Raw genomic sequence first — 27,308 nt, 5'->3', positions numbered from 1 at the left:
ACTCTGAAGAAGAGCTTATCTTTCTATTAGAGTAGCTTATCTTTCTATTAGAGTCCCTCTCAATTCATTTGGGTTTTTGCTTGGATCGAAATACGCTCATGTAATAAAGTATGTAACTCTGTTGTTTATATCCACTTAATCAGTGTGTTGAACTCTTGATATACTGTATAACTCTTTGTTTACGATTTTATGATTATAGAATTTGTGGAATTAGTTTAACTTAACTTTTATTCATATTGTATGCTTTTCTTACACGAACGATTACACATACTTATAGCAAGTCTTACACACTCACTTTCTCTTACTCAAAGCTCTAGATTAACTACTTCCATTAGACTTATTATCATTAACTTTTAGGTTTAAGCTCACCAGCAAAGACTACTAACAACTGTCTTACAGTCTTACACAACCACCTTAAAGCAACAACTTAACTAAACTCACATGACTTATAGAAATAACAACATGATAATGTAATATCTTTATGGTTCAGTGGAATATATATCATGCGCGACATGATAATAGACTGTCTAAACCAAATTATGGGGACATTGTTATCAACGACTAAAACATGATTAAAATTTAAAATTAAATGAAAAAATAATGAAAAAGCAAGCCAGAATTTTGAATGAAGACACTTAACGATGTAACTGAAAAGTGTTAAACTCAGGATTCATTACACGATTGAAAGAAAACAAAACTAGAAGCAGCAACGTACACGCTACAGTTTACATTGTTGTCAGTCGTCAATTCCCTTTCCACTCCCATTCGAATACTTTTCTTTCTTTGGGATAATATCTAGTTAATCAAACTCAGGACAAAATACAAAAATAGTGACAGTAAAATCGATCCTTTTTTTCCATTTTGAAAAGGTCCGAGGACACGAAGCAGTGTGTACGCACATACACTATTTTGAGATTTATATCAAGCTTTTAATTTGCATCTCTTCTTAGGTTATTATAATTTGATTAATCTATTTTAATTTTTTATCTTCGTACCCAAATTAATGATTCAACCAAAATATGAACTGTTGTCTTGTCTTCTTTATTTTATGATTATACAAAGTGTGGTTTCTTCTATATAATTATAGTGTTTCTTTGATCAATTTTTGAACGTCAAAAAGTTATTACAAATGAGAAGTTGATATCAAGATAGTAGGGTGATTTTATAAAGTGTTCTATTTCTTTTGCTAAATATGATTCAACTTATAGATAAATAAAGTGTTTTATGTTTTTATAAATATTTTTGTAGGATGTTTAATATATTTATGAAGAGATTTTTGTTGTTATAATTTGACGCCGGTTAAAAAATATGTATACGTTGAATATGCCAAGAGAAAAAGTATGTCTTTGATTAAAAAAAAAAAAAAAAAAAAAGGTAAATTTCACTTTGTATTTTCCCGATTTCTGTTTGATACACCACAACTAGGCAGGCAGGTTGGGTGGACAAAACTTACAAGTGTACAGAGACATGCACGGTAAATTCAGGCGATCAATTACATCAATGGTGTAAGATTAATAGATTATGTGAAGAAAAAATATAATGCGAACAAAAGAGTTTTCGTTAACTCTCTATATATATATATATTTAGAAATCATACCTTTAATTATTGAAACACTATAGCTTTAATTTGAAGCAAGATCGAGGGAGCAACGTACGATGGAGATCATCACTATCATATTCCTCATCTCCTCTCTCACCTTCTCCATCTTCCTCAAACGCATCTTCTTCTCACCAACCCACAAACTCCCACCGGGGCCGCCTCGTTATCCGGTCGTCGGGAACATCACCTGGCTTAAGAAAAACAGCTTCTCCGATTTCCGAGGCGTTCTCCGTGACTTAGCCTCACGTCACGGTCCAATCATAACACTCCACGTAGGTTCCAAACCTTCCATATGGGTCACCGACAGATCACTCGCTCACCAAGCCCTTGTCCAAAACGGCGTCGTTTTCTCCGACCGTCCTCTGGCTCTCCCCACCACCAAAGTCATCACCAGCAACCAACACGACATCCACTCCTCCGTCTACGGCTCTCTCTGGAGAACCCTCCGCCGGAACCTCACCTCAGAAATCCTCCAGCCTGCGCGCGTGAAAGCGTACGCGCCGTCGAGGAAGTGGTCTCTCGAGATTCTCGTTGATCTGTTCGAAACAGAGCAGAGAGAGAAAGGGCATGTCTCCGATGCTTTAGACCATCTTCGTCACGCCATGTTTTATTTGTTGGCTCTGATGTGTTTTGGCGAGAAGCTGAGAAGAGAAGAGATCAGAGAGATCGAAGAAGCTCAGTACACGATGCTTATGAGCTACACCAAGTTCAGCGTCCTAAACATCTTCCCAAGCGTAACCAAGTTCTTGCTCCGGGGAAAGTGGAAAGAGTTCTTAGAACTAAGGAAGTCTCAGGAGGACGTCATACTCCGATACGTGAACGCGAGGAGCAAAGAAAACACCGGAGATGTTCTCTGCTACGTCGATACGCTACTGAAACTAGAGCTTCCGACGGAGGAGGAAGGAGAAGGAGAGAAGAAGAAGAGGAAGCTGAGTGAATCAGAGATCGTGAGTCTATGCTCAGAGTTTCTAAACGCAGCTACGGATCCGACGGCAACGGAGATGCAGTGGATTATGGCGATCATGGTGAAGTATCCAGAGATACAGAGGAAGGTATACGAGGAAATGAAGAGTGTCTTGGCCGGAGAAGCAGATAATCGAGAAGAGATCAAAGAAGAGGATTTAGGGAAGATGAGTTATCTCAAAGCTGTGATCTTGGAGTGTTTAAGAAGATACCCTCCTGGTCACTACTTGTCTTACCATAAGGTCACACACGACACCGTTTTGGGTGGATTCCTCGTACCATGCCAAGGTAAACATTACTAGACTATATTAATATTATTATCCGTATGCACTAACTTATGAACATAGTAAATTTGGGAAATTAGTAGTATTAGTATAGTAAGAGATGATTTTGGATTAGTCATATTTTTGGATCATCATCATTTAAGTTTTGTAGAGACGATATGGTTGTAGAAACTCTTATATGTAACTCTTATACCCCCTTTGGTCCAACATGTAATTAATTTTCCGTGTGGGAGTAGGTACAATAAACTTCATGGTAGGAGAAATGGGTCGGGACCCGAAGATATGGGAGGACCCTCTGACGTTCAAGCCCGAAAGATTTCTAGAGAACGGGGAAGCATGTGATTTCGATATGACCGGAACTCGCGAGATCAAGATGATGCCGTTTGGAGCGGGACGAAGGATGTGTCCCGGTTACGCCCTTTCGTTGCTTCACCTAGAATACTATGTGGCCAATTTGGTTTGGAAATTCGAGTGGAAATGTGTGGAAGGTGAAGAAGTTGATATGTCCGAGAAGCAACAGTTCATCACAATGGTCATGAAAAACCCTTTCAAGGCTAATATCTATCCAAGGAGGAAAAAGTGATGTGTGTATCTTGCTTTTGTTGTATCACATTATAAAAAAAGAAAAAGCTTAATGGGCTTATTTGTCTTATGTATGTTGTTAAAACATGTTGGGCCTTTAATGGGCTTTGATATAAATATATGAAATAGTTGTTCCGATTGTCATGGCGGAGAAGTAGTAAAACAGTTTATGCAAAGAGAAGGAACCCTAAAAATTCGAAAAATTTACGGGAGAGAATGGAGGAATCGAAGCAGCAGCAGCTACAAGAACAACAACGACAGCTCCTTGTTCAAATGCAGCAACAACAACAACTGCAACAGCGTCAACAACAGCTCTTTCTGATGCAGCATTTGCAGAAACAGCAGCAGCAGCAGCAACAGGCGACGATGTCGAGGTTTCCGATGAACATCGACCCTCATCTCCGTCCTACCGGGTTAATCCAGAACCGACCCGTTAACCCGCTTCTTCAGAACGCTAACCCTACCCCTAATTTGATTCAAGGCAATAACTTTCATCTCCAACAGCAGCAGATGATGATGATGCAGCACCAGCAGCAGCTGATGATGATGCAGCAACAGCAGCAGAAATTGATGCGTCCTTCGAATCAATCGGAGATGCAATTCGCTTACCAGGACGCTTGGCGTGTCTGCCATCCCGATTTCAAGCGACCTTTCGCTTCTCTCGAAGACGCTTGTGAAAGGTTTCGTCTAATTCCCGAATTGAAATTCATTTATGGGTTCTTCAAAATTTTAGTGATTTTTTCGAGTTATTGATCTCTCTGTTTGTCCTTGTTAGCTTTAAGGAATATCCCAATTAGTTTTTGTGGATCTGACTTGTCATCTTTTTACATAAAGGCCAATTCTTTATTAATGGAGTTCTTCACCCTTTTTATTTTCTTGGGATTGCAGACAATTTTCTATTTTTAATACCCTGTGGCTGTGTGATATTTGTGTCTGTTGATCTATATATCTTTGGTGGATCTTTTTAAGATCTCATTGGTGCATTATAATATGATATGTTTATTATTATTCTCTTGCTTAGTATAATGTGGAATCATCTTGATTGATGGTTTTATCTCTTATGAGGTTTGTTACATCTTCAGGGTTCTTCTGAGTCTAGTTTACAATATCTCTCTTGTTTATTTTCCCATCTCTATGCAGATTGTTACCTTATCACGTCGTGGCAGATTACGAAGCAGAGGAAGAGGAGGCTAAGATCCTTGAATCAGACCCAACAAGCAAGACGCTACCTCTCTGTCAGCTATGGGATAACAACATTGCAGCCAAATTTGCAGAATTCAAGGCTACGTTTGAAGAACAAACCCAATCTTTCAACAGAATAACTCAGAAGAGAAACGATGGAGAAGCCAGAGCTGAGGAAAGGCTGATGATTGAACAACTTCTGCTGCAGGACGAGAGAAAAGCATGTATTGAGCTGAAATCGGAACTGGATAGGGAGATGAAGGAACAGGAGGCGAGGTTAAGAATGGCGGCTATGGCACAAGCGAGGGCAGCAGAGTCGCAACAATCTCATGCTGAGATGATGGCTCGTAACCCGTTGAGAGCTAATGCGATTGGGAACCATGGGGAACAAGGGCGTAACATGAACCCTAATGAGATGATGATGCTGATGAACGGATGGGGGAATAACAATAACAATAATAATAGCAGCCAGAAAGAGGAGAAGGAACCGTTGGAAGAAGATTTCTTGAATGATGAAGAAAATGAAAATGGTGAACAAGAGAACTGGCGAAGAAGTGGGGACTTTGATTTGAATCTTCGGTAAAAGGGGGATAGAACCAATAATTTTCTTTTTTTTGTTTAGTGTTCCAAAGACTCAGTTTGATGATGTAGTTAAAACTTGAATGGTAGGAGTGAATAAGGTGAAAGAGAAATAACGATGATCAAGTGTTTTTCTTAGGTGGACTAATTAATTCTGGCGTGTGTGCGTGACGGACTACTAATGCACGTATCTTTCCTTACCTCGCGTTAGCTGAGACAAACGGTGATTGATGATCCATTGGAATTAAAAGTAACAAAATAATGTAAACCACAAAAGCAAAAACAGGCAAATTTAGACACAAGTTACAATCAAATGACTAAAAATGGGAAAGCATGCACCATGTGACTCCCTAAACACATCAACGAATATCATTTTCTTCGTAGCTGCGACTGGGACCATACAATACAACAATCCCCACAACTTTTTAAAATATTCCAAAAGGATCTTTTACGAATTTCCAAAAATTATTCGAAAAACCTTAATTATTATGCATGCTGATGTGTATATTATATTGACCTGCTGATGGATATATGACATAAATTTATGTTGTGGAGTGTGGACGTTTCGTAGGCTATGTCTTCTTCTACGTGGCACATGAAAGGTAGCTCATGTGTCCGCCTCAGTGACTTTGAGCCGTAGTTTTATCTCAATGAAATAATGCGTAACTAACTACAAACAAATTTGTTTATTTTATTATAATATGAAATATAATTATTATCGCCAAAAACTTTAGCATTTGGTAAATAAGAGAGTAATGGTTGAATCATATTATGTAATTTGGTTACTAAACTTGTCTTATAGACCGATATAAATAATGAATTATCTAATGATGCTTAGAATCTCTTAATACTGATCGTATGACACTTGACAGTACCTACTGAAAACATACATAGGATTCTTGCTTCCATGTATTGTCGAACTTTTAAATTCTGTCATACCATCCTGGCTTCAATTTTAAACTGTTACGGTGTAGAACGTGCGTATGATCTATCAAATTATGGATGAACTTATTCCGTGACTTTAAATACGTGAGTAGGAATTAGAACTATCCATTAGTAGGAAAAATGGATTAAAGAAGAAAAGGATTTATCATAGTAATCTATCAAATTTTAAATTGTTGAACTTCTACTATTGTCATTAGAAAAAGATCTCATATGTCAATTGTTTAGTCCGGTCAAACAACTATTGTAAAGATAAAATATATATCCTCCACAAAAGGGGAAATGCAAACTTTGAAAAGACATACATATTGATTGAGTGCCATTAACTTAACACGCATTTGGTTCCGTTTCGGTTTAAGAACAAAGAAGTCGTAAGCAAGAATATGACGATATTTAATGCCATTTAATAAACAATTAAGTCGTAATCGTATAGAAGGATTAATATTTAAGACTATGACAGTGTTATTAAAAGAAAGTTTTATACTTCAGAACTTAAAAAATCTTACCAACAAATATGAAGAAAGCATGCAAGTCTCTTACAACTAAAAGTAAAGTTTCACTAGCAAAACTACTAAACAGATCAATTTATATATATAAAAATTAGATAATTTCACAACCAATAGGCTGTTTTAATGACTCAATTTTTTTAATTGAAAAAGGAAAAGTAAAAAAACGAGAAAAATTTTGGAGTTAGAAAAAAGAAAAAAAGAAAGAGAGAAGAACAGATGCCAAACTATGGTGGCATGCTCTGATTCTTATCTCTTAAACACACTTCACAGGTCACTTCTCTAATTGGACCTCTCTCTTTCTCACTATCACTCGTGTTTATTACATATTGTTCCTCTCAGAATCTCCCTTTCTTTCCACAAAATTGTCTCTAACCAAATCACAAAAAAATGACCCACAAATTCATTATATTTTTTTTCTTTTATTTCAAATCCCCACTAATAAAAAACCTTACCAACCCATGAAGTAAAGTAAACTCCTTTCTTCTACTTATATCTAAACTCATCTCTTTTGTCTCTTTTTGTTTTGTTTTGTTTGTTTCAACTATATCATCATCATCATCATCATCATCATCATCATCATCATCAGTCTCTCATTTAACTCATCGATCACAAGAAAGTAGCTAGTAAAGGAAGATGAAGAGAGGACATGGCGAAACGTGGGACCCACCACGACCTTCTCGTTGTTCCGGTGAAGGTCCTGCAATGGTGGATAAGAAGATGGCTGCTGCTGATGACAACAACAACAACAACATGGACGATGAGCTTCTTGCTGTTCTTGGCTACAAGGTTCGATCTTCTGAGATGGCTGAAGTTGCACAGAAGCTTGAGCAGCTCGAGATGGTGCTTTCTAATGACGATGTAGGCAGCTCTACTCTCTTGAACGACACTGTTCATTACAACCCATCTGATCTCTCTAACTGGGTCGAGAGCATGCTCTCCGAACTTAACAACCCGGCTTCTTCGGATCTTGACCCGACGACCGGAGGTTGTGTGGATAGATCCGAATACGATCTCAGAGCAATTCCGGGTCTCTCTGCGTTTCCAAAGCAGGAAGAAGAAGTCTTTGACGAAGAAGAAGCTAGCAGCAAGAGGATCCGACTCGGATCCTACTGCGAGTCGACGGGTGAGTCAACTCGTCCCGTGGTGCTCGTTGACTCTCAAGAGACCGGGGTTAGACTCGTCCACGCGCTAGTGGCGTGCGCTGAGGCGATTCAGCAGGATAATCTAACCTTAGCCGACGCGCTAGTGAAACGCGTGGGAACACTCGCTGCTTCTCAAGCCGGAGCTATGGGAAAAGTCGCTACTTATTTCGCCCAAGCCTTAGCTCGCCGTATCTACCGTGGCTACACCGCTGACACGGACGTCTCATTCGAAGAGGTTCTTCAGATGCACTTCTACGAGTCTTGCCCGTACCTAAAATTCGCTCACTTCACGGCGAACCAAGCCATACTCGAAGCTGTCGCGACGTCGCGTAGAGTACACGTCATCGATTTAGGGCTTAACCAAGGGATGCAGTGGCCTGCTTTGATGCAAGCTTTAGCTCTCCGACCCGGCGGACCTCCGTTGTTTCGTCTCACCGGAGTCGGACCACCGCAGAAGGAGAATTCGGATTCGCTTCAACAGTTAGGTTGGAGATTAGCTCAGTTCGCTCAGAACCTCGGCGTCGAGTTCGAATTCAAAGGCTTAGCCGCTGAGAGTTTATCGGATCTTGAACCCGAGATGTTCGAAACCCGACCCGAATCTGAAACCTTAGTGGTTAATTCGGTTTTTGAGCTCCACAGGTTATTAGCCCGATCCGGTTCAATCGAAAAGCTTCTCGGTACGGTTAAGGCTGTTAAACCGAGTATCGTAACGGTGGTTGAGCAAGAAGCGAACCACAACGGAGTCGTCTTCCTCGATAGGTTCAACGAAGCGCTTCATTACTACTCGAGCCTTTTCGACTCGCTCGAAGATAGCTACAGCTTACCGAGTCAAGACCGAGCTATGTCAGAGGTGTATTTAGGGGGACAGATACTAAACGTCGTCGCGGCGGAAGGAACCGATCGGGTCGAGCGACACGAGACGTTGCCACAGTGGAGGAACCGGATGAAGACCGGTGGATTTGACCCGGTTCATCTCGGATCTAGCGGGTTTAAACAAGCGAGCATGCTCTTATCGGTTTTTGCTGCGGGAGATGGATACAGAGTTGAAGAAAAAGATGGTTGCCTTATGCTTGGGTGGCAGACGAGACCACTCATCACAACCTCGGCTTGGAAACTCGCCGGAGCGGCTGAGTCGCGGCGGTAGAGAGATGATGAAACCGGGAAAAAATAAATAAATGTTTTAAGAGAAGAATTAGGGAAAGTGACCGTGACTTTTTTAGTTATGTTTTTTACTTTTTAACCCCCGAAGTTTTTTGTGTGTTTAACTGTTCTGTCTAAAAGTTCACAACTTCACAACTTTTATCTTTTTGGACCTTGTGCGTATCTTTGAGAGTTAAGAGAATGAGTAAAAATCTTTGTATCGTAGCTCGAGCTTATAGTAGTTTTCAATAAATGGAAGGATAACGATTCTGTATGTTTTTTTTAGTTAACTACCTCATCCAATATTAAATAGTAAATGATTGTGTGATATTTTCAATTTTGGACAGTTTCGTTGATAACATGGGAAGAGTGAACGTGAGCGTCTCTGAAAAGGCGGATCCAAAACGTACTTTCAGTTTCGAGGACTGATGTCAGTCTTTTTTTTTTGTTATAAGATTTTCTTCAATTTTGTTTTTGTTTTCGAAACATTAAAAGAACAAACAGATTGTTCGATTCTTCTCTCCCTATTTACTTTTAGTATGGGTTTGATGAGGTAATATGGATGTGAAGTTGATCTTGGCGTACGTAATCAACTTTTAAAGATATGCGAGGTGAAATTTATTAATGAGATCATAATAAACCTCAAAATTCAATGGTCTTCTACAAAAGAGTTGGTGGATCCAAATTTTGGATGATTATTCTATACTGCTATACATATGATCTTGAAACATGTTTTTTTTTTCCCTAGAAAATAGAACGAGCTTTGAAGTCGATATCTGAACTCCGGTAAAAAAAGTTAGTTATGAAAACATGTATGAAGCTAATTCTGAAATTCAATCTAGAAGGATAGTCAAAAAGATATGTGTGGGTATTTTGGTCGGATAAGTTCGGTTTATTATATAATGAACACTCCAATGCCATTATGATATCAATGAAACTTTTTAAAAGTAAAAGCGTTTGTATATATAGTAGTAATGTACACACAAAAAGACTTTAAAATTGCAGAAAGCTTTTTATTATGAACACTTTTGAGTAAAAAAAAAAAGAAAAAAAACCAGTCACTAAGAACCAAAACGCCGGCAACTGGACTGGCATATATCAACCTTCACCACCCTTATCCGGTCAAACCACAGTAAATACTTGGAAAGAAACCTCGGGACTGCGTTTTTGGGGATCACAGGTTTAAGGACGGACAAGAGTAGAAGCACGTTCTTGTAGATGTCTCAAGCTTTTTTCCATGCTAACTTGCACCATTTCCGCTAGCATCTTCTTCGCTTTACCGGATTGATCATCTCCGTCTATGTGAGAGATTAAGCTTGACACTATGTTTTCTATTGTATCAGGTTGAACCTCTGATCTAGGGCTTTCCGAGTCCCTAAGCAGACACAGAAGTCTTTGAGCTTTAGTCCGAGATTTCGATGTCCCTTGAACCGTGAGCTCAAGCAGTCCCGGTATCACACCTTCTTTAAGAATTGGCTCTCTGTATTTACTCCTATCGCTTTGGCACAGCGTTAATAGCACGCCAACCGCGTGTTCCCGTGCTTGTAATGACCCGTTTTCAAGAACTTCCACGACCGCTAAAACTCCACCTTCGTTAGAAATTAACCCTGATCTCGGCTCCTCGCCAGAAACCATCAAGGATTCTATCAGAGAACAACATTTCTCAGATGTTTTCGATGACTTTTTACTTGATTTGAGAAGACTCAGTATCGGTGAGAGTGGTTTAGTGGATAGGATCATGCTTAGGTTATCGGAGAGTGTAGAGAGGTTGGAAAGGGCCATTACCGCATCAGCTTTAGCTTGTGGGCTTCCATGTTTAATCACATTGACTAATAAAGGAATCACACCATAAGCTCCAATGATGGGTTTGTTGTTTGCTGACGCGGAGAGAGTGAGCAAAGATGCAGAAGCATACTCTTGAAGTGTTGGACTATTTGATTGTAAGAAGTTGATGATTGGCTCTAAAGCACCAGCTTCAATTATACTGACTTTATTCCTGAAGATTAGAAAAATCAACAACAAAAACTTAGAGTAATAGTCTCAGAGGAGAATAGTCTTGAAGACAATGACACATACATATGTAAAAATCAATCTTTCTTTCTCTAAGACTTTACTCTGCATTCAATTAAAAAAGTCATATGAATTGTAACCAAGGGGAATAGAATTGTAGCCACAAACCTAACCTCTTAGGAAAACAAAGCCGACCTAATTAATTAATGTTTATAAGACATCAAAATTTAAAGTAGGAAAGATATTTAATGAAAACTTCATATGAGAGGAAAAGTGAAGGAAAAAGAAAGGCTTGGGGTCTAGTATCTTTACTTTGCTTGCTCCTTCTCTCCTCTCCTCTCCACTAGATGGATCCCATTAATAAAAAGAAAGTGATGATCTCAGAGTTTAGACCAAAAGAGAAATTGACTACAAAAGTGGTTTGCGTATAAACTAAGGAAGATTCAGCAGCAACGGAAACATTCACAAAAAAAAAAAACTCAAGTCTGGTAAAGCAGGGTCCTACAGATGCAGAAAGAGCTAATAAATTAAGCTGTGCAAACTTATTCATACCTGCCCCCAAAGCAAAGAGTTAGTTAACTTCAGGTGATTTCCATCTAAAAAAACTTGAATCATCTCCTGTTTTTTCTAGTTTTGACACAAATTTAAAGGCCTTCTTGGATCGAAATCACTTTGATGCATCATGTTATTGTCCTCTCTTTCTAATGGAAGCAAGCAAATGGAGGTGGAATTTGCGGCGGGTATAGGTAGAGACTTAAAGAAAGATTCTTGTTCTAGTGTTATCTTACAACTTGATTCTTTGCTTTGCTAATGGAATGTCAAGACTAAGGGTAAAAAAAGAAAAGGTAACATGACTTATAGCTTTTTTGTGTAGAAAGAGATCAATCAAAATTTCATCTACAAGTAGAGAAACCAATCAAACATCACCAAACATGAACGATTAAACAAAGAAAAGAAATCAAGTCAGAATTCTCCAGAAAACCGCATAAACCAAAGAATAAATATAAAAGTAAGGAATAAAGAAGAGTATCTATCTATCCTTGTAGTAGTAGTAGTATACGGTGACGAACCCCTAGGCAAAATTTTGAATTCCCCCAGTAACAATAAAAAAAAACCTTCAAAAGGAAGCAAAAAAAGGAAACAAAAGAGGTAAAAGAAAAGAGCTTGAAGAAACATAGAGTACACTCCAAGCAAACAAAAAAAAAGCAATAGCTAACAAAAGTTGATTGATCCACCCAATCTGATTTTAAACCATAAAAATAAAATAAAGATCGCTACGATCGAGATTATCCATTACACCATATCTAACTAATCTAATCATGAACTTACACGAAACAGACCAAAAAGGAATTTCGATAATCTCATGTTAATCTAGTGGTGATTACCTAACTAACTAATCCAAGCTAAAGAAGAAAATCACTAATCAGATCAGTAGACGAATAAAACAGAACGAATTTTAAATTGGGGAAGAAGAAGAAGAAACGTACTTCTCGTCTTTGACGGCGAGGTTAAGGAGAGCAAGTAGAGCAGCCTCGTGGTGAGATTCAGGCGAATTAAATCGGAGCATCGAAACGAGAGGTTCCACGGCTTGGGAAAAGTGTCGGCGGCACCTGTGAGACGTCTTTGTTAGCCGACGGATCTCTCTAGCTGCAAACAGCCTCGAATCTGAATCCTCGGATCGGATTAAACTGAGAACTCTTTGGATTGAAGCGGAAGAAGACGAAGAAACCGAAACCGACGACGAAGAAACCGCCGCCGCGGTGTGGTGGTGGTGGTGGAGCAATTCGTGGTCTACATCTCCGCCACGTGGCGAATCGCAATCGAGGCTCGTGTCGATTGATGATACGGAGGAAGAGGAAGAAGAAGCGACGGTGGAGATGTGGCTGTTTGTTTCTCCGGCGAGGTCCATTTCACGAGAAAGAATGAAAGAAAAAAAGATCTGCTGAGATAGAGAGAGAGAGAGAGAGAGAGAGAGAGAGAGAGAGAGAGAGAGACGTATGAGTAAAGGACGTTGGCCAACGGTTACATAGTACGTGTATATTTATACTACACACGAGTGGCAATATACATATATTTGTTTATATATATATTTTTAGTCAAATATTTTATTTAGGGAAAACTTTATTATAATTATATATTATTTTATAAAACAAATTGAAGGAAAAAAACAATAAATCCAAATTAATAGGAGAAAATTGGGTTGAAAGACTTTTGTTATGTTAAAGGATGGCTTCTATTTCTCTAGTTTTAACTTTTAGTTGTAAAAAGATATCTTTTTTTTTGGGAACAATGAATGATGTAGATGGGCTCAAAGCTATTTGTGAGATTTTATTCGACTATTAAAGTAATATGTGTTTGGTCCTCAATGTTGAGATCAATTGGTACCAACCATTCTTTTGTTATAAGGTCTTTATCTCTTATGTGTAGCTATATCTAGAAACAATAATATGAGAGGTGTTTTTGCTAATGGCTAAAAGTAAAGAGCTAACATCAAACTTCAGACTGTAATTAAGATGTTTTAATTGATCTGTGTAAGAGAGGTATCTATAGATGTTTAAAACTATATTATCAAACTTCGCACATTTCATATCATATGGTAAAATTTATTAAAATCTCAGAGTTAGCAAGTTCTAAATATAATTCTACTTTTTTTTTTTTTTAATGGAAATGACTACATTTGGGTTTATTCATATTCATGCTTAATCATCTCTAATGGTCTCAGTCAATAGACTTATAATTATAGATAGACTAGAACAAAAGATCTCGAGCATTTTTAGTAACCAAGCCAAAATCCGCAAAAAGACAACAACTAAAGAATGGACAATTCTTCAATACATCGTTACAATCCGTTTGAAGAATAATCCAACACCTTTCACTCCATGAAAATAAGACATAAAGAAAAAAAGACATACTTAATCAAATGATTGTCATTACAAAACAAATTAAACATGATTAAATCTCACATGCACCATATTGTCAGTTAAGCTTAGAAAATCTTGGCGACGTCTTTCATAAGACCACGATTGGCACTTGCGAAATCAGAAAATTCGTCGTACGAGATGTATCCATCACCATCGGTATCGATCTCGGCCATCATACGCTTAATGTCCTCGTGTGTGACCGAGCCAAGGTTCTTAAGAGCATCTCCAAGCTCGGCCGCAGAGATTTTTCCATCCCCGTTAGCATCAAATTTCTTGAAAATACGGTCATGCTCAGCTTTTTCCGTTGCGTCAGCCATTGTTTGTAGTTTTTTTTTGTTCTTTTGGTCGGAAAGATCAGATGAAACCTTAAGTGTTATATAAAGAGATTTGAATGTGACTAAGCTGAGGCTATGCTTTAAATTAGGCGATTTAATGAAAAACCCGAATTTACCAAAATTAGAATTTGACTTGGTCTTTCATTAACTCTCAATTCAAAAGTTGTTGTTTTTTCTTTTTCTTTTTGATTGTTGTTACAACAAGAAGAAAATAGTGAAAGAAATTGATCGTCCACCTTTTGTCATCAATATTTGACGATAATACATTCAGGTTAACATCTTGTGACATTTCTACCATTTTCAGCTCAAGCTCATATAATTTAAATCCATCACTTGGATCCTAAAACTGATTGTGATTATCAATTGGAAAAAACAAACATTACCAACTTGTATATGCTTAAAAGAATTCATAACAATCATTAGATCAATAAATTTTCTTAAAAAATGATGTGTGTTTTACTCTGTTCTGTCCCAAAAGCATCAATTTTCGATTACACTGTTAGATTCAGAGCTTACTATTCCTCCACAGTGTGATGTTAAAACACAAATCCATAAATCACTTTCAAGCAAAATCCACTTGAAATCAAGATTCTGACACCTTTTCCACTGTTTCAAACAACAATGTAAAGAATACTATCGTTTTTTAACTTGGCCAAAAAGGTTGGACTGTGAGAAATAGATGGGGAAAAACAAATCAAAGGCTGAATCCAACAGTTTTTTCCCGGCTTTATATGATCTTCAAAGATGAATATTTGAAGCAAAAATAAGTCTTTTGAGAGTGCAAAGAGACTTATTACCTTCAAGGAGCTCTGTCAAAAGGCTTAGTGTCATTGTAACAAGTATTCCACACTGCTTCCATTGCGTCTTTAGCAGCTACTTCCGAGCAATACGGGTTTCCACGAAGGGATTTCAACACTCTTCTTTTAATACATTCCTTTTGAAAAAACCGTGAATTGGGTTAACACTAACAATGATTCAACAAGTGTTTATAAGAACTAACTAATGCAACATACAGTGACTTACTTGTTCATGCCCTCTTAATTTAATGAAACCTCGCAAAAGTTCTCTCTTGAAATGGCAATCACCGCTTAGATGACCTGCACGTATCTGTGTTCAAGGAATACACACACACAAAAACCTATCAAGAAATATGAAAACAGTTTAGCGCTACACAGTAAAGCTTTAATCTAACATTGAAATCACCTCGCTGCAAGCATGATGAGCACAATTAGTCCAATCCAAGTTCTTGGCTCGGCACTCGTCATAAGCATGGATCAACTCATGTATAACTACTTGGTTCACTTCATCTTGAATGGTCAGATAGTTGCTGCAGACAGTGATCTTGAAGCAAAAAAAAAGAATATAGCAAGATTCAGCATCAAAAGGAAGAAGAAAAATTAGAAAACTGTGTGTGACTGTGTGTGTGTTACCCCTCTTCCTTTAGTGTAACCTCCAGCTACAGGTCCAGTACAAACAACAGCCTTAACGAAATTATCACCAACTCTACACCCAGATTTCTCCATTTGCTCCATCAGAAACTTCACAATTGGGTCTATATATTCAAAACAACATTCAAAAAATCAGACCAAATCAAAGCAATTGATATTTGAGAAACCCCACGAGTCGTCAACTGCTTTGATTTTCTAAAACCTTAAACCCTAGATTGCTCTAATTCTCATGAATTTCTCAGATTTAAAGAGCGAGCTACATCAAAGAACCAATGGGATTAAGAATCGGAAAAAAACAAAGATTTGAAAAACGGAGATGCTTAGTTAGTCTGTGTGTATATATTTACTTCGGAAGCTTCTCTGAATCATGTCTTGGCATTCATCGATAGATTTGCCGCGTCTTGCTCCTGGGCTAAATTCGGATCCTGAATTCGGAGCTGCTGCATCTTCCATTCAATCTCCCGGTTCGCTTTGAATCTTTGGTTTTGACGGCGGTCGATTTTTTAGAAGCCGGAGATAATCCTCTATGGTCGGCGAGTGAGAGAATGACGGAGAGAAACATTAGGGGATGGGTAAATCCGTAAATTACATTATTACCCCCCCCCCCCCCCCCCCCCCCCTTTTTTTTTTTTAATAACAGGTGGGTCAGTGTTGAAATCGTTGGTGATTTTTTCTTGTAATTAGTGGAATTTATCTAATTAAATTTTTGTATAACAAAATACACTTTAGTTATCTTGATTTACATTTACATATATTTACACTTTAGATATATTTACACTTTTTAATTTTAAATATTCATGTAATGGATAAACTTGATTTACATTATTTTTTCCCTTGCTTACTTACTAACATGTGTCAAACAGAATCCCATCTAATTTTTGACAAAATTTCCAAAACTTAAAAGGTTTTTAATACTATTACAGATGGCTCAAAAACTCATTTTAACACAACATATATATATATATATATATGAGAGTTATTGTAAGATAAACAATGAAGTGAACAACTATTAATAACATGCAGATTTGAACAAATCCAATTTCTAGGATATAATTCAATGTAATTATTCATCATTAATTAGACTATATATGTATTTTCTATAGTTCCAAACACTATAAATATAATTCTCAAAAACACAAAGGAGAAGAAAGTATCAAACAAAAAACATATACAGTTCAAGAAAAATGTCTGCAAAAAGGGTCTTCGACAAGTTCGACAAGAACAAAGACGGTAAACTCTCGTTAGATGAGTTTCGTGAAGTAGCTCTTGCTTTCTCTCCCAAAATTTCTCAGGAGGACATCGTAAAGTTTTTCAACGAGATCGACGCGGATGGTAACGGCGAGCTAAACGCCGACGAGTTTACTACATGCATCGAGAAGATGTTGAAGGAAGTGTTTGATCTTTGTGATGTCGACGGTGACGGGAAGATACCGGTCAGCGATTCCTATGTGACCATGACTAACATCGGAAAGACATGCACCGAGGAGAGTTGTGCCGAAAAGGTTAAAGCGGTGGATGCAGATGGTGATGGCTATTTAAACTTTGACGAGTTTATGGCTTTGGTTATTGGTGACATATGAGAGAGTCAAACCTAAATTGCTTGTTTAGTAAGAGTATACATTTCCGCTAATTATATTATATTATATCGTTTACAAATAACCACATGCCAAATGTGTTGGCCGTTGGGTCATTAGCCATATATACTGGTATTATAAATATTAATAAAATCCTAAATTACAGTAATATTAATTTGTCGTCTTTCTTATGAAAATACGCAAAAAGCTACTGGATATTGATCAAAGCTTGATCTCAATTGTATGAAAAAAACAAAATATATAATATGTGACTATATTTTGTTAGTTCAAATGTCGTATTATTATTATGTGTATAGAGTTAAATTTAAGGTTAAACAATAAACATAGATGACTACTTTTCAAGAATCAGTTTAATTTCCAAAGCATGTAACATCCACTTTCAGTGTTTTCACATACAAAATAAAACAAATCAAACGTGAATGTGATATTTAACTTCAAAATCCTATAAATACAAGGACACTGTGTTTCGTATTTTTTTTTTTTCACATATAAGTATCAATAAAAAAAAGAAGAAGATTCGACAAAAGAGTGCATTTAATACGAATAGGGGATAATATGTCTACAAGAGATATCTTAGAGAGGTTGACAGGAACAAAGACGGTCAGACGATCATCTCGTGGGAAGAGTTTCGTGATGTGATTCATGCTCTCTCTCTCCAGCTATTCCTACTGAAAAACTCGTTGAGATGTTCGTTCAGCTTGACACGGACGGATTGTTCAAGCTATCGATATGGATGTGATGGTTCTATTAGCTTTGAGGAGTTTATGACCTTGATGATGCGTTCTAAGAAATTGTATATAGGGACTATTCCTCTTACGGACCCAAGCCTAGAAATTGGTCGATTTGATTTATCATATACTACTATATTAGATAAGAGTCTTAAATTTAATCGACCTAAAACAATATTTGATTTCGAACTCATTTTTGAAAGATGAGCGTTTTGATCGAAGCTTGTGGGGTCAAAACAAAATACAAATTTATGACATAGATAATCTTTATTTGAACATTTTTACTGGATGTAAAATCCTACAGTTATTTTCTTCTGTAAATTGTAGTGACAGACAGTTCTCTTAGTATAAATTAATGAAGAATTTGAGTATATAGAAGACATACAACAACGTTGGAGCAATGAGAGACATAAGAGCTTTTCAGAGAATTTACCAAAAAGGCTTTTTACTTCAAGGCTTTCAATATATTTCTCCGCCAAAGAGCACTCTCTGGGTCGAACCTCAGCTCCCAAGTAGGCCAGTAATGGAGATCTTGTTTCAGAGTCAAGACTCGTGGCTTGCCGTTAAGATGAACAGTCCTTATACGCACAAACTGCCCGTGTTCTAGCTCCTATTGCAACCAAATCGACAAGCAACTATCTTAGAACAAAATTTAGATCAGAGTAAAAGAATAATTGCATAACTTTCCTTCAGGTCCAAAGTAATGCAAAATGTAACTCCTGTAAGGAGCGAGACAAACCTTGGTAGCATCTGCGAATGCGTTTAGGTCAGGAGTCTTCTTCCCATTAACTTCCACAATCCATTGAAGTGCGTAGAGGCCATATCGATGTGCGGGACTTCCGTGACACCATCTGAGAACAAAATTTGTTAAAGAGAATACCAAAGAAACTGATGAATTCGTTGACCAAAAAAAAAAAAAAAACTGATGAATTCTAGTCGATTGAGACAAATTACTGGTAAGAACGAGGTTTTATGTTAAACCAAATTGAAATTTCATATATAGCTCACACAACTAGTACCTTGTGACATAGACACCATGACCTTCCTCAGGAAGAAATCCAAGAGCACGAACCGCAGGATGGGGATCCTGAACAACGCAACCGCACCAGTTTATCACTCTTGTAGTTCCGTTCCCATCTCTTTTATCAGTTCCAACTACGAGCTCCATTTCTTGGCCCTAACAAACCAACAAGAGACTAAATAAACACGTAGACCTTTTTTCTACAAACTACTGGTGTAAGAGGTGTTTTGATCAATCGACAGAAAGACTAAGGTGATAACAGAGAAATAAATAAATAATAATATGTCTCAAGAAACAGGAGTTAATGGTGTCACCTGTCGAAGGATTGTTAGACTGAGATTTTCATCGCTGTGGCTACCCTTATCCAATGTTTGGCAAGCAGCTTCAATGTCACTGAAGCATGTAACTGGCATCTTATTGACTGCCAGAACCATGTCGCCTTGTTCTAGAAGGTTTTCAGCTTTTGACCCTGCTAGGCAACCTTTAACTCGCAGAACTTGACGTCTAACAGGATCTTTCTTGACTAGGATCTGTGAGAACAATTAATATAGTAAATCGTTTTGAGAATGTAAAATTATGGTTGACTAAGACATAAGCACAAAGACATATGATAAAGAATCTACTCAGAAATATAGCGCAAATGGCTTACTTGGATCCATTCATCACTCAGACCAAAACTCCGGGCTTTTGAGAGTAAAGTAGGATACAACTCAACTTCCAAAATCCGAACAAGTGGCATCGGTCTTTTGACACCATTTATGAGAAGAGCTGGTCCACTTCCACCGGTTATGATTTTTTCAAGGACTTGGCTGATTGCATATACCGGGATACCTCTGACAAACTGATGGTCTTCTGACGAAGTGGAACTATATTTAACCTGTAATCAGTTCACAAGAACGTAGCATGTCAGGAAACAATAACACAAAAAATAGGTAAACTGCAAAGTGGGAAGATGAACCTGAGTCGAAAAGCTTCCCCAAATGGCCCGAATTCTTCCCTGCTCATCAGTCAGTGCCCCTGAAAATGAGCTACCAAAGTCTGCAAGAAGCACGTAAAAAACAAAGTGAGATTTGAACATGTCTAAATAACTAAATTTAATGTCAAAGGCTCTGAATCCTTACCTGTATCAAGCTCGATTACTTCCATATTAGTAGCTCTGTAGCGGGGAGAATCAGCAGACCCAATGTTTAAGGCTGCACATGGATTGGTTACAATAGATTTTCTTGATGTGGCTTGAAGATTCCTACTCAAACCGACAAGATAGACTGAATCTCCACGTTGCAACGCAGGTTCTGTTCAGGTAATAGCAACAACATATACATAAATCTTATTAGACAGCTTTTCACAAAAGCATAGTCTATTAGATGATGGAACTTTCAAATGGTTAACAACATACCAGGTAGTAGCTCAGCTGCACGAATGACTGAAGCACTGGCAGGACCCATTGCTGACGGATTATAGGCAATTAGAGCATAGTTGTGAACAGGATGAAGAAATACCACCTGCAAGTTAAGAAAAATCAGTTCTAAAGCTTCCCTCCATGAACTATAACTCACAGAAAATCTAACCTCTCCAGGAATCTCCACTGGAAAAGCAGCAAACGACAACATAACATCAGATGCAGAAATCGCAACAGTGTTTTTGTCCACCACAGCAAGTCCCATGCTAGAAGAATGGTATATAATGATGCCCGTCCCAAAGAAGTGTTGTGAGTGTACACCATCAAGACTGCACGATGGTGGCACATGAACCTGTATAAGGGAAATTAGTTTCAACAGATGCAAGTTGCCTTTAATCACAATAAGAACTACTGTGTACTTTCGACCAAAAAAGAAAAAAAAGAGCTATAATTACAATCACACGTTGTCAATGAAAAAAACCAAATGGCCATTAAGAACCAAGAAAGAAACAGTGAGAAATAGCACACCACATAAATGTATAAAATTTCAACTGCTGGTGAAACAAATAACTTTTGAGAGAAGTTTTAGTCTTTACCTCAAACATGACAAGAGCAGGCTCAATCGCACGCTCAGCCAACGAAGCATTAGCAGAAAGTGCTGTTGCACCTTCGAAATCTCTTAAAACTGTATTATCTGTTGCCATTGCATCATCAGATTTAAATTCACTACCATACAAGGAACCGTTGGCAGCAATTCCATCTACAGAATCATCGTCAACTCTTTGTTTCTTTGCTTCTGAGCCAAAATCATTCTGAGAACCATCCCCACTAGAGGCTTCCATAATAGCTGCAATATCAGTAACCCCACGAACATTCACTTCATGCATGGGTTCTGTATCGTGATGGCAGATAGATATATCTTGGCTTAGAGGCAAGCCATTATTCCCAATAGATGGTGAAACAGAAGCAGGTTCAATTGCAGGTTTCACATCCCATAAACCGGAACTGTCATTCCGGGTATACAACTGAGGAGGAGCGTACCATTCATGTCGATCAATTGTGACTAACACAGACTGCAGGAAATGGAACCCGACAATAAGTATTTCTCCTTTATGTATTATCATAGAGGTCAAAATGAAATATGGACCGCAAGCATGTAAAGCCAGAAACGTTGCTAACGCAAATCATAGTTTTAAAGATAATATTTTTCCCTAGACAGTGATCACAGAGACTGTGAAAATCATAGTTTTAAAGATAATATTTTTCCCTAGATAGTGATCACATAGATCTAGCAGCACTGCATTAGCAAAAAAATTCATATACTAGGAGCACCGAGAAGAGAGGTAATCTTATCACAGAATCAACAAACTGTTTGCAAGAATGAATATACTGATATGGAGTAGCCCAAAAAAATATCATAATAGATGCTAGAATCAAGTTTGACAAGTATTGTTTACAGTGGGTTAGGAAGTCTAGGAAAAAGATTGTTCAAACAAGGTATATCACCTTCTTGCGATGACGATCAGTGTGAGACATATATTCCAAGGGAACACGAGCACCCTTGGAGAGCTTTGAAAGAACAGATACTAAATCCCCAAGACCGGAAATGTCCTCATTAGCAACCTTCTTTATGATAGCATGTCGAGGGACCCCAGCTCTAAATAGCATGTATCTGAATATATATATAAAAAAGAGCTCTTCCAAGTAAATCCAAAAATACAGAGACACGCAGTCATTTACATTCACAATAAGCTCACATGTAATAATATTGACACATCAGTCAAGAAAGTTACGAGCATGTAAAATCAAGAAATGTGAAACTTTTGATGGCTGAAGTAGAGCGGCTTACCCAGGGTCCGCAACATAAGCCAGGCCACAAGGAAAACGAAAATTGCGAGCCTGTTAAATAACAGATATTTTAAGATCAGCTAATGATTATAAGAAAGTGTCAGTGAAAGTCGATGCAAAGCATTTGTTATCAATAAAATATTTAATCTAGCATATTGATACGTTTCTCCAACAAATAGTAAATTAAAGAGTTCCAAGATCATACAGTTAGCATTACTACATATACAACGAGCATGCCAACCAACTAACATTACAGCTAAATATCTTACTTTAGAGAAAAAATATATGCTTTTAATTAACAATTGACAAGATCGGTATGATAATTCAGTGACGAATAAACCCTAACCCTAAACATTATACCCCGACCGTAAACCCTAAGCCATAAATAAACACAACAGTTCCACCTGTAGCCTGTATGAGACAAGTATATCATGCATGCAAGTACAGACAGAGATTTCCAGAAAATATATTTCCAAGTCATAGTTAAGTTACCTGCTGATAAGACAACGGATGAATTACAGCACCGCTTACTTCAAGGAAGTGGTCTGGAGTGATTGAGTGTAAATCCTGAACCTGTGGCAGGAAATACATAAACACAAAAGGCTCTTCCTTTAAATGAAAGACGTGAAGTATGAATCACATTTAAGCAGATTTTGAAATCCTAAATAAAAAGTTAAGAGCAACAAAAAAGAATATAATGACCAAAAGAAAAGAAGAGAGACGGCTACATATATTTTACTTTTCGTCTTTGCATAGTCTCCTACTTTTCAAGTCAGTACGTGACTGGTCAGAAACTAAACAAAATCTAGAGACTACTAGGTACATAAAAACTTAAGTTAGAAATAGAAGAATGGAACTCACTGATACACTAACAGATAGTGGCTGTCCACCCCTTTCAATCTCCAACTCAAGTATCTGGCCAACACCGTCATCAAGCAGATTTTCCAAGCTCAAAAATTGTGTGAGCACCTGTCATAACAAATAAACAATCAAAAGGCAGAGTTAGGAAAACGAGGGAAAAGGGAACTAGACAATGTACGTACACTGATTAATAGGTTCTATGGCCAGGTAATAACAAATCTTTAAACAATACGTTCTTTACTAGTGTTGTTTCAAAAGATATCACAATTCTAGATTTCTTGCGGCAAACAGAAAAAAAAATTCTCACTAAGAAGATGTAATAAAGACAACTTACTATCCCATTCACACGAACAAGAACATCTCCCGGCTCCAAATGTTTATCAGCAGGGCCACTTGGCACCTAACACATTTCAAGACATATCATATATAGTATAAAACGTTTCATATTTAGCCGTCACTTAAACAGTATCCATATTTTTAGAAATACTTATTGTAATGTATGTTAATAACGAAGCAATGCACTCACCACAGAATCGACAACAAGCATCCCCGTTTCCACAGTTGGAGATGCATGTCGAACCACCTGAACGGCCAAGATATAGCATGTTTTAAGGTATCAGTGTGCGACACGAGGAAAGCTGATGCCCTACATGATTGTAAGACGGAAAAGTATATACCTGTTCAGTTTCGCTCCTGAGACCAAGACGCCGTATCTCATCGAATCCTTTATGAACAAATGTCATCTAAATACACAAGAAAACAGAAAAAAAAGCTTACATAAGCAACCCTCAGTAATAGATTGAACTTCCTCTGAATCTCTGCAAACCTAACAATCGTTGGAAAGTGAAGAGAAATAAAATCATGAACTACTTCAGATCCTAAGGATAACCTTTCTATCACCAGCAACAGTAGTCCAGATAAAAGAAATCTCCACGAAATTCAAGGCATACATTTTCCCTCTAGGATTTTAACACAACATTCAAATCACATACATTTAAGTGACATACCATGTAACAATATGAGTAATTTTTCAGACAAAATACTGAACCCAGCTATGTAACGAAAACGAAGATGTCAAAGTTGGTATTCGTGGAAATTTTCTTAACGATACTATGACGAGTCTCAAAATCAGAGAGGGGAAAAACAAACCTGAAGCGTACCACGAGGAATATGAACTGCTTTTGGCTTATCCGTGCACGAGTCAATGCTTTTTTGGAGAAAACCTAACGCCCTAACAACCTTCCAAACAAGAAAACCATACTTGATCACTAAACTTCAAATTATATAGGATTTACGAAATAATTTGTAAGGAACACTAAAAATGAGATCAAGAACCATGTCTGATTTAATCAGCGATTCCTACTAGATAGTCAGGGACCCATATATGAAAAGAGAAGATGTCAAGTATAAACGTAGATTATTTGTCACATTGTACGCACTTTCAGCAGGAACTATTTTTCGGAAGACCAAGCACATTGAACAACCCTCTGATGGATGCTCTATAAATTTTACCAATTATTAGCTTAAGCAGAAGCTACACAAATAATCTAATGTTCTGAATCTACAGGGGTTGTTTTAGTGACTAAATAAGTTACACAATTTACTTTTAACTTAAAAATCAATACGAGTAAATGAAAAAGAGAGATTGCTTACCCGTTGGAGTGGTAGGAAGAAGGCTGATGCACTTGATGACTTGCTGCCAGCATTCAAAGCTACCGCCCTGCCTTGCCAATCGATGACAGGAGAACCACTTGAACCACCTTTAGTACCTGATGCTGCCTATAAACACAGAAACAAATATTAGCAAACAGTAGCGTATGTGTAAGGTTTACACTTTAAATAACAGTAGCATAACATACTTGACTATTGCACAATAAGCTAAGAACAGGAAGTTTTTACCCTAGTTGGTGGACTCGAGATATTTAAAAGCAATTACCATTGAAAAACACATTTTGTTGTGGAAACAGGAATAAACCATAAGCATGACACGACTAAAAAGATAAAACAAGATTTTGACTTGAAGAAGACAGCATGCAATTTAGTTCAAATAAGTTAGTGAGTAAAATTCTTAAGTAATAAATATGAAAGAGGGCATAAACACTTACTTGCATATAAAACGTATTGAAGTCGTTATAACCATCTCTGCACCCAAAAAAAAAAAAAAATTGATTTTACAAAGTAGCCAGCCATAAAAAACTATAAAAGGTAGCGATGATATAATACGAGTTCAACAATTACTACCTATATACATTTAAGAAAATTTCATGCAAGTCTCAAGAAACACCAAACAACTTTTTCTGTTGAGAAATAAGCAGAACTATAAAATATGATCAGTGAAGCAGAAATACTTTTTGTAATGTGGAGCATCCCTATCCAACCGCGCAAGAGTACCAGCCAGTATGGAAACCTGCAAATCCACACTCCCGTTACCAGAAGCAATAATTATCCATAAATGCGTCTCAATGCACACACCATATATCAAAATGTCTTTTTTTTTTCTTTTTTTTTTTGCAACCTATGTTTGACATGTGACAGGTAACTTAGCTAACTTGACAAATAGATAGACAGTTCAGCCCTCATCCAAAATTTAAATTGAGATACAGCTGACTTGAGTAAGTAGACTGCTTTTATAACATCAAACTGAAAAAATAAAGTTTAAAATATGAAGGAATCTGACGTATTATATATGTTACCTTTTCTCCGCTATCATTTCCAACAACCCTAATTTCAAGTCCAACGGAAGCTGCCTCTGGGGCAAGAGGAATTTCTTCATAAGACAGAAACTGAACTGCACTGGGATCATAAGAAAAGAAGCCAAAGTCATGGACCTGAAAAGAATACCAAAGAATGTAAGCCTGATGACGAGCGAACAGACAAGAAGGGAGAAAAGTAAACTTAAATAAGATGAGACAAAACACGATCCGTAATAATACAAAAGCAAAACGACGGCCTCTGCCCAAACAAAAACACTCTGAACTGGGATAAGGATGAAAGACTTACCGGGTCTCTATAAACAGGAAAGATTGGGATTTCTTCGCGGTTCACAAACATTGCCTCAGCAACTACTGGGCCTACATAACAAGAAAGAATATACAAATGAATCACTTGTAACACCTAAAGAGATTCTCTGTGTACTCAAAACCCAGAAGCGACCTAGATATTAGAATCAGAACATTGTCTTTTCTAAGCCCAGCTACGCTGTTCTAGATAAAGTTCCGATCTTTATTGTTGTGGACCACCAAAATTAAACAGGTAATAGCACAATTCTAAAGCAAATACAATAACTTCTAAAGCTCCACTAGAGAAAAGTTCGGAATTTTATCAAAGCAGCTCCCTAAAACCCCAACCTGGCTTAACGACATGGCGATTGGTGAGGATGATCCCACGTCGCTTGTCAACGATAAAGCCAGTAGCATAGCTAGCACCGGCGGACTCGGTATCGAAGGCGCGACAAGCCGTTGTACGGAGCACGACGACAGCTGGAACAACCTTGCCGAGAGAACGACGCCAGTCTTCGGCGGTGGCAACGGATTCGGTTAAAGGAGGATCGATCTCAACGCACAAGTCCTCCTTCATGCCAGACTCAGTAGCAATGGATGCCTGTGATCCCAATCTCTCCAACGGATCTCCCATTAAGCTGCTTCGGGGGAGAAAATCCGCGGGGGAAGATGGGGTTTAGGGTTTTGGATCGGACCTCTACTCTCTCTCTCTATTGAAATGAATTGGGGGAAGAAGATGATATATGAGAAATCTGATAAGTCCGAGTGCTTCCAATTAGTTTGTTAAGTACTTTTAGTACATGATGACTTCCTAAATTAAATATGTTGTTATTACATTATAATAAAGTCTATGCCATAAAATAGAGATTAAATTATTTTATATAGTTTTAAATTTATTTTGACCAATGTAGAGTCTGACTAGGCAAACAAAAAAGAGAGGCAGTTTTGTTTTGTAGCATAGAATTTGATTATTGCCGAATAAAAAAAATAACAACCATTTTTCTTTTGGAAAGCTGAACTTTATTTATCAATTTACCGTCATCATATGGCGGATTACTATAATAATGCGCTTCTAAGTTGTTAAGAAAATCATAATATGATTTGTTAAATTGATAGTGGAGTACTTGCATGTCTAATGTCAATTATCCGAAAGTCACCTACCAAACTCTCTTTTTGGAATTGGTTTTTTTTTTTTAAAACATCCAAGACGTAAGTCTTTA

General features: G+C 37.5%; 8 protein-coding genes across 8 annotated transcripts; 4 read left to right on the top strand and 4 right to left on the bottom strand.

Moving 5' to 3' along the window:
• Window positions 1-1,107: 1,107 nt before the first annotated feature.
• Window positions 1,108-3,573, top strand: LOC104787261 (cytochrome P450 89A9). Its single transcript, XM_010512834.3, has 2 exons — window positions 1,108-2,851; window positions 3,084-3,573. The coding sequence occupies exons 1-2, from the start codon at window positions 1,657-1,659 to the stop codon at window positions 3,428-3,430; spliced, it is 1,542 nt and encodes a 513-aa protein (XP_010511136.1). The 5' UTR covers window positions 1,108-1,656; the 3' UTR covers window positions 3,431-3,573.
• A 6-nt stretch (window positions 3,574-3,579) lies between these two features.
• LOC104787178 (uncharacterized) lies at window positions 3,580-5,328 on the top strand. Its single transcript, XM_010512738.3, has 2 exons — window positions 3,580-4,109; window positions 4,570-5,328. Exons 1-2 carry the CDS (start codon window positions 3,646-3,648, stop codon window positions 5,192-5,194), a joined length of 1,089 nt encoding a protein of 362 aa, XP_010511040.2. The 5' UTR covers window positions 3,580-3,645; the 3' UTR covers window positions 5,195-5,328.
• A 1,381-nt stretch (window positions 5,329-6,709) lies between these two features.
• LOC104786990 (DELLA protein RGL2) lies at window positions 6,710-9,197 on the top strand. Its single transcript, XM_087450067.1, has one exon. It carries the CDS (start codon window positions 7,275-7,277, stop codon window positions 8,925-8,927), a length of 1,653 nt encoding a protein of 550 aa, XP_087306193.1. The 5' UTR covers window positions 6,710-7,274; the 3' UTR covers window positions 8,928-9,197.
• Window positions 9,198-9,861: 664 nt separating this feature from the next.
• On the bottom strand, window positions 9,862-13,153 carry LOC104786914 (U-box domain-containing protein 45-like). The gene is made up of 2 exons (XM_010512425.3): window positions 12,421-13,153; window positions 9,862-10,919 (listed from the first exon to the last, which is right to left on the bottom strand). Exons 1-2 carry the CDS (start codon window positions 12,840-12,842, stop codon window positions 10,106-10,108), a joined length of 1,236 nt encoding a protein of 411 aa, XP_010510727.2. The 5' UTR covers window positions 12,843-13,153; the 3' UTR covers window positions 9,862-10,105.
• Window positions 13,154-13,682: 529 nt separating this feature from the next.
• On the bottom strand, window positions 13,683-14,171 carry LOC104786829 (putative calcium-binding protein CML28). Its single transcript, XM_010512311.3, has one exon. The coding sequence runs from the start codon at window positions 14,169-14,171 to the stop codon at window positions 13,920-13,922; it is 252 nt and encodes an 83-aa protein (XP_010510613.1). The 3' UTR covers window positions 13,683-13,919.
• Window positions 13,683-16,248, bottom strand: LOC104786736 (mitochondrial inner membrane protease ATP23-like). Its single transcript, XM_010512219.3, has 5 exons — window positions 15,985-16,248; window positions 15,620-15,741; window positions 15,393-15,530; window positions 15,213-15,296; window positions 13,683-15,123 (listed from the first exon to the last, which is right to left on the bottom strand). The coding sequence occupies exons 1-5, from the start codon at window positions 16,088-16,090 to the stop codon at window positions 14,989-14,991; spliced, it is 585 nt and encodes a 194-aa protein (XP_010510521.2). The 5' UTR covers window positions 16,091-16,248; the 3' UTR covers window positions 13,683-14,988.
• Window positions 16,249-16,741: 493 nt separating this feature from the next.
• LOC104786651 (putative calcium-binding protein CML34) lies at window positions 16,742-17,380 on the top strand. Its single transcript, XM_010512127.2, has one exon. The coding sequence runs from the start codon at window positions 16,822-16,824 to the stop codon at window positions 17,215-17,217; it is 396 nt and encodes a 131-aa protein (XP_010510429.1). The 5' UTR covers window positions 16,742-16,821; the 3' UTR covers window positions 17,218-17,380.
• An 828-nt stretch (window positions 17,381-18,208) lies between these two features.
• On the bottom strand, window positions 18,209-26,921 carry LOC104786504 (protease Do-like 7). Its single transcript, XM_087449895.1, has 24 exons — window positions 26,437-26,921; window positions 26,090-26,160; window positions 25,783-25,917; window positions 25,438-25,496; window positions 25,195-25,231; window positions 24,743-24,868; window positions 24,239-24,328; window positions 23,767-23,832; window positions 23,616-23,672; window positions 23,424-23,489; window positions 23,090-23,197; window positions 22,721-22,801; window positions 22,230-22,279; window positions 21,887-22,052; window positions 20,977-21,453; window positions 20,550-20,732; window positions 20,378-20,483; window positions 20,103-20,273; window positions 19,940-20,019; window positions 19,631-19,858; window positions 19,296-19,511; window positions 18,980-19,137; window positions 18,700-18,811; window positions 18,209-18,570 (listed from the first exon to the last, which is right to left on the bottom strand). The coding sequence occupies exons 1-24, from the start codon at window positions 26,720-26,722 to the stop codon at window positions 18,406-18,408; spliced, it is 3,294 nt and encodes a 1,097-aa protein (XP_087306021.1). The 5' UTR covers window positions 26,723-26,921; the 3' UTR covers window positions 18,209-18,405.
• Between the last annotated feature and the right edge of the window lie 387 nt (window positions 26,922-27,308).

The sequence above is a fragment of the Camelina sativa genome, chromosome 1, assembly GCF_030686135.1.
Source record: "Camelina sativa cultivar CO46 ecotype springtype chromosome 1, ASM3068613v1".
In the NCBI taxonomy this organism is placed as follows: Eukaryota; Viridiplantae; Streptophyta; class Magnoliopsida; order Brassicales; family Brassicaceae; genus Camelina; species Camelina sativa.
Note: the sequence above shows the minus strand (reverse complement) of the source record. Positions and strands in the feature narration are given on the sequence as shown.

What these genes read in the sequence shown, in the direction of transcription:
- LOC104787261 (XM_010512834.3), top strand. Translation starts at nt 1,657, where the DNA reads ATGGAGATCATCACTATCATATTCCTCATCTCCTCTCTCACCTTCTCC. An exon ending in ATTCCTCGTACCATGCCAAG is followed by an intron (nt 2,852 to 3,083) that starts GTAAACATTACT and finishes GTGTGGGAGTAG; the next exon opens with GTACAATAAACTTCATGGTA.
- LOC104787178 (XM_010512738.3), top strand. Translation starts at nt 3,646, where the DNA reads ATGGAGGAATCGAAGCAGCAGCAGCTACAAGAACAACAACGACAGCTC. An exon ending in CTCGAAGACGCTTGTGAAAG is followed by an intron (nt 4,110 to 4,569) that starts GTTTCGTCTAAT and finishes ATCTCTATGCAG; the next exon opens with ATTGTTACCTTATCACGTCG.
- LOC104786990 (XM_087450067.1), top strand. Translation starts at nt 7,275, where the DNA reads ATGAAGAGAGGACATGGCGAAACGTGGGACCCACCACGACCTTCTCGT.
- LOC104786914 (XM_010512425.3), bottom strand. Translation starts at nt 12,842, where the DNA reads ATGGACCTCGCCGGAGAAACAAACAGCCACATCTCCACCGTCGCTTCT. An exon ending in CTCGCCGTCAAAGACGAGAA is followed by an intron (nt 10,920 to 12,420) that starts GTACGTTTCTTC and finishes TCTAATCTTCAG; the next exon opens with GAATAAAGTCAGTATAATTG.
- LOC104786829 (XM_010512311.3), bottom strand. Translation starts at nt 14,171, where the DNA reads ATGGCTGACGCAACGGAAAAAGCTGAGCATGACCGTATTTTCAAGAAA.
- LOC104786736 (XM_010512219.3), bottom strand. Translation starts at nt 16,090, where the DNA reads ATGGAAGATGCAGCAGCTCCGAATTCAGGATCCGAATTTAGCCCAGGA. An exon ending in GATTCAGAGAAGCTTCCGAA is followed by an intron (nt 15,742 to 15,984) that starts GTAAATATATAC and finishes TTGAATATATAG; the next exon opens with ACCCAATTGTGAAGTTTCTG. An exon ending in AATTAAGAGGGCATGAACAA is followed by an intron (nt 15,124 to 15,212) that starts GTAAGTCACTGT and finishes TTTTTTCAAAAG; the next exon opens with GAATGTATTAAAAGAAGAGT.
- LOC104786651 (XM_010512127.2), top strand. Translation starts at nt 16,822, where the DNA reads ATGTCTGCAAAAAGGGTCTTCGACAAGTTCGACAAGAACAAAGACGGT.
- LOC104786504 (XM_087449895.1), bottom strand. Translation starts at nt 26,722, where the DNA reads ATGGGAGATCCGTTGGAGAGATTGGGATCACAGGCATCCATTGCTACT. An exon ending in TCAATACGTTTTATATGCAA is followed by an intron (nt 24,869 to 25,194) that starts GTAAGTGTTTAT and finishes CTGTGTTTATAG; the next exon opens with GCAGCATCAGGTACTAAAGG. An exon ending in TGAGTGATGAATGGATCCAA is followed by an intron (nt 19,512 to 19,630) that starts GTAAGCCATTTG and finishes TTGTTCTCACAG; the next exon opens with ATCCTAGTCAAGAAAGATCC.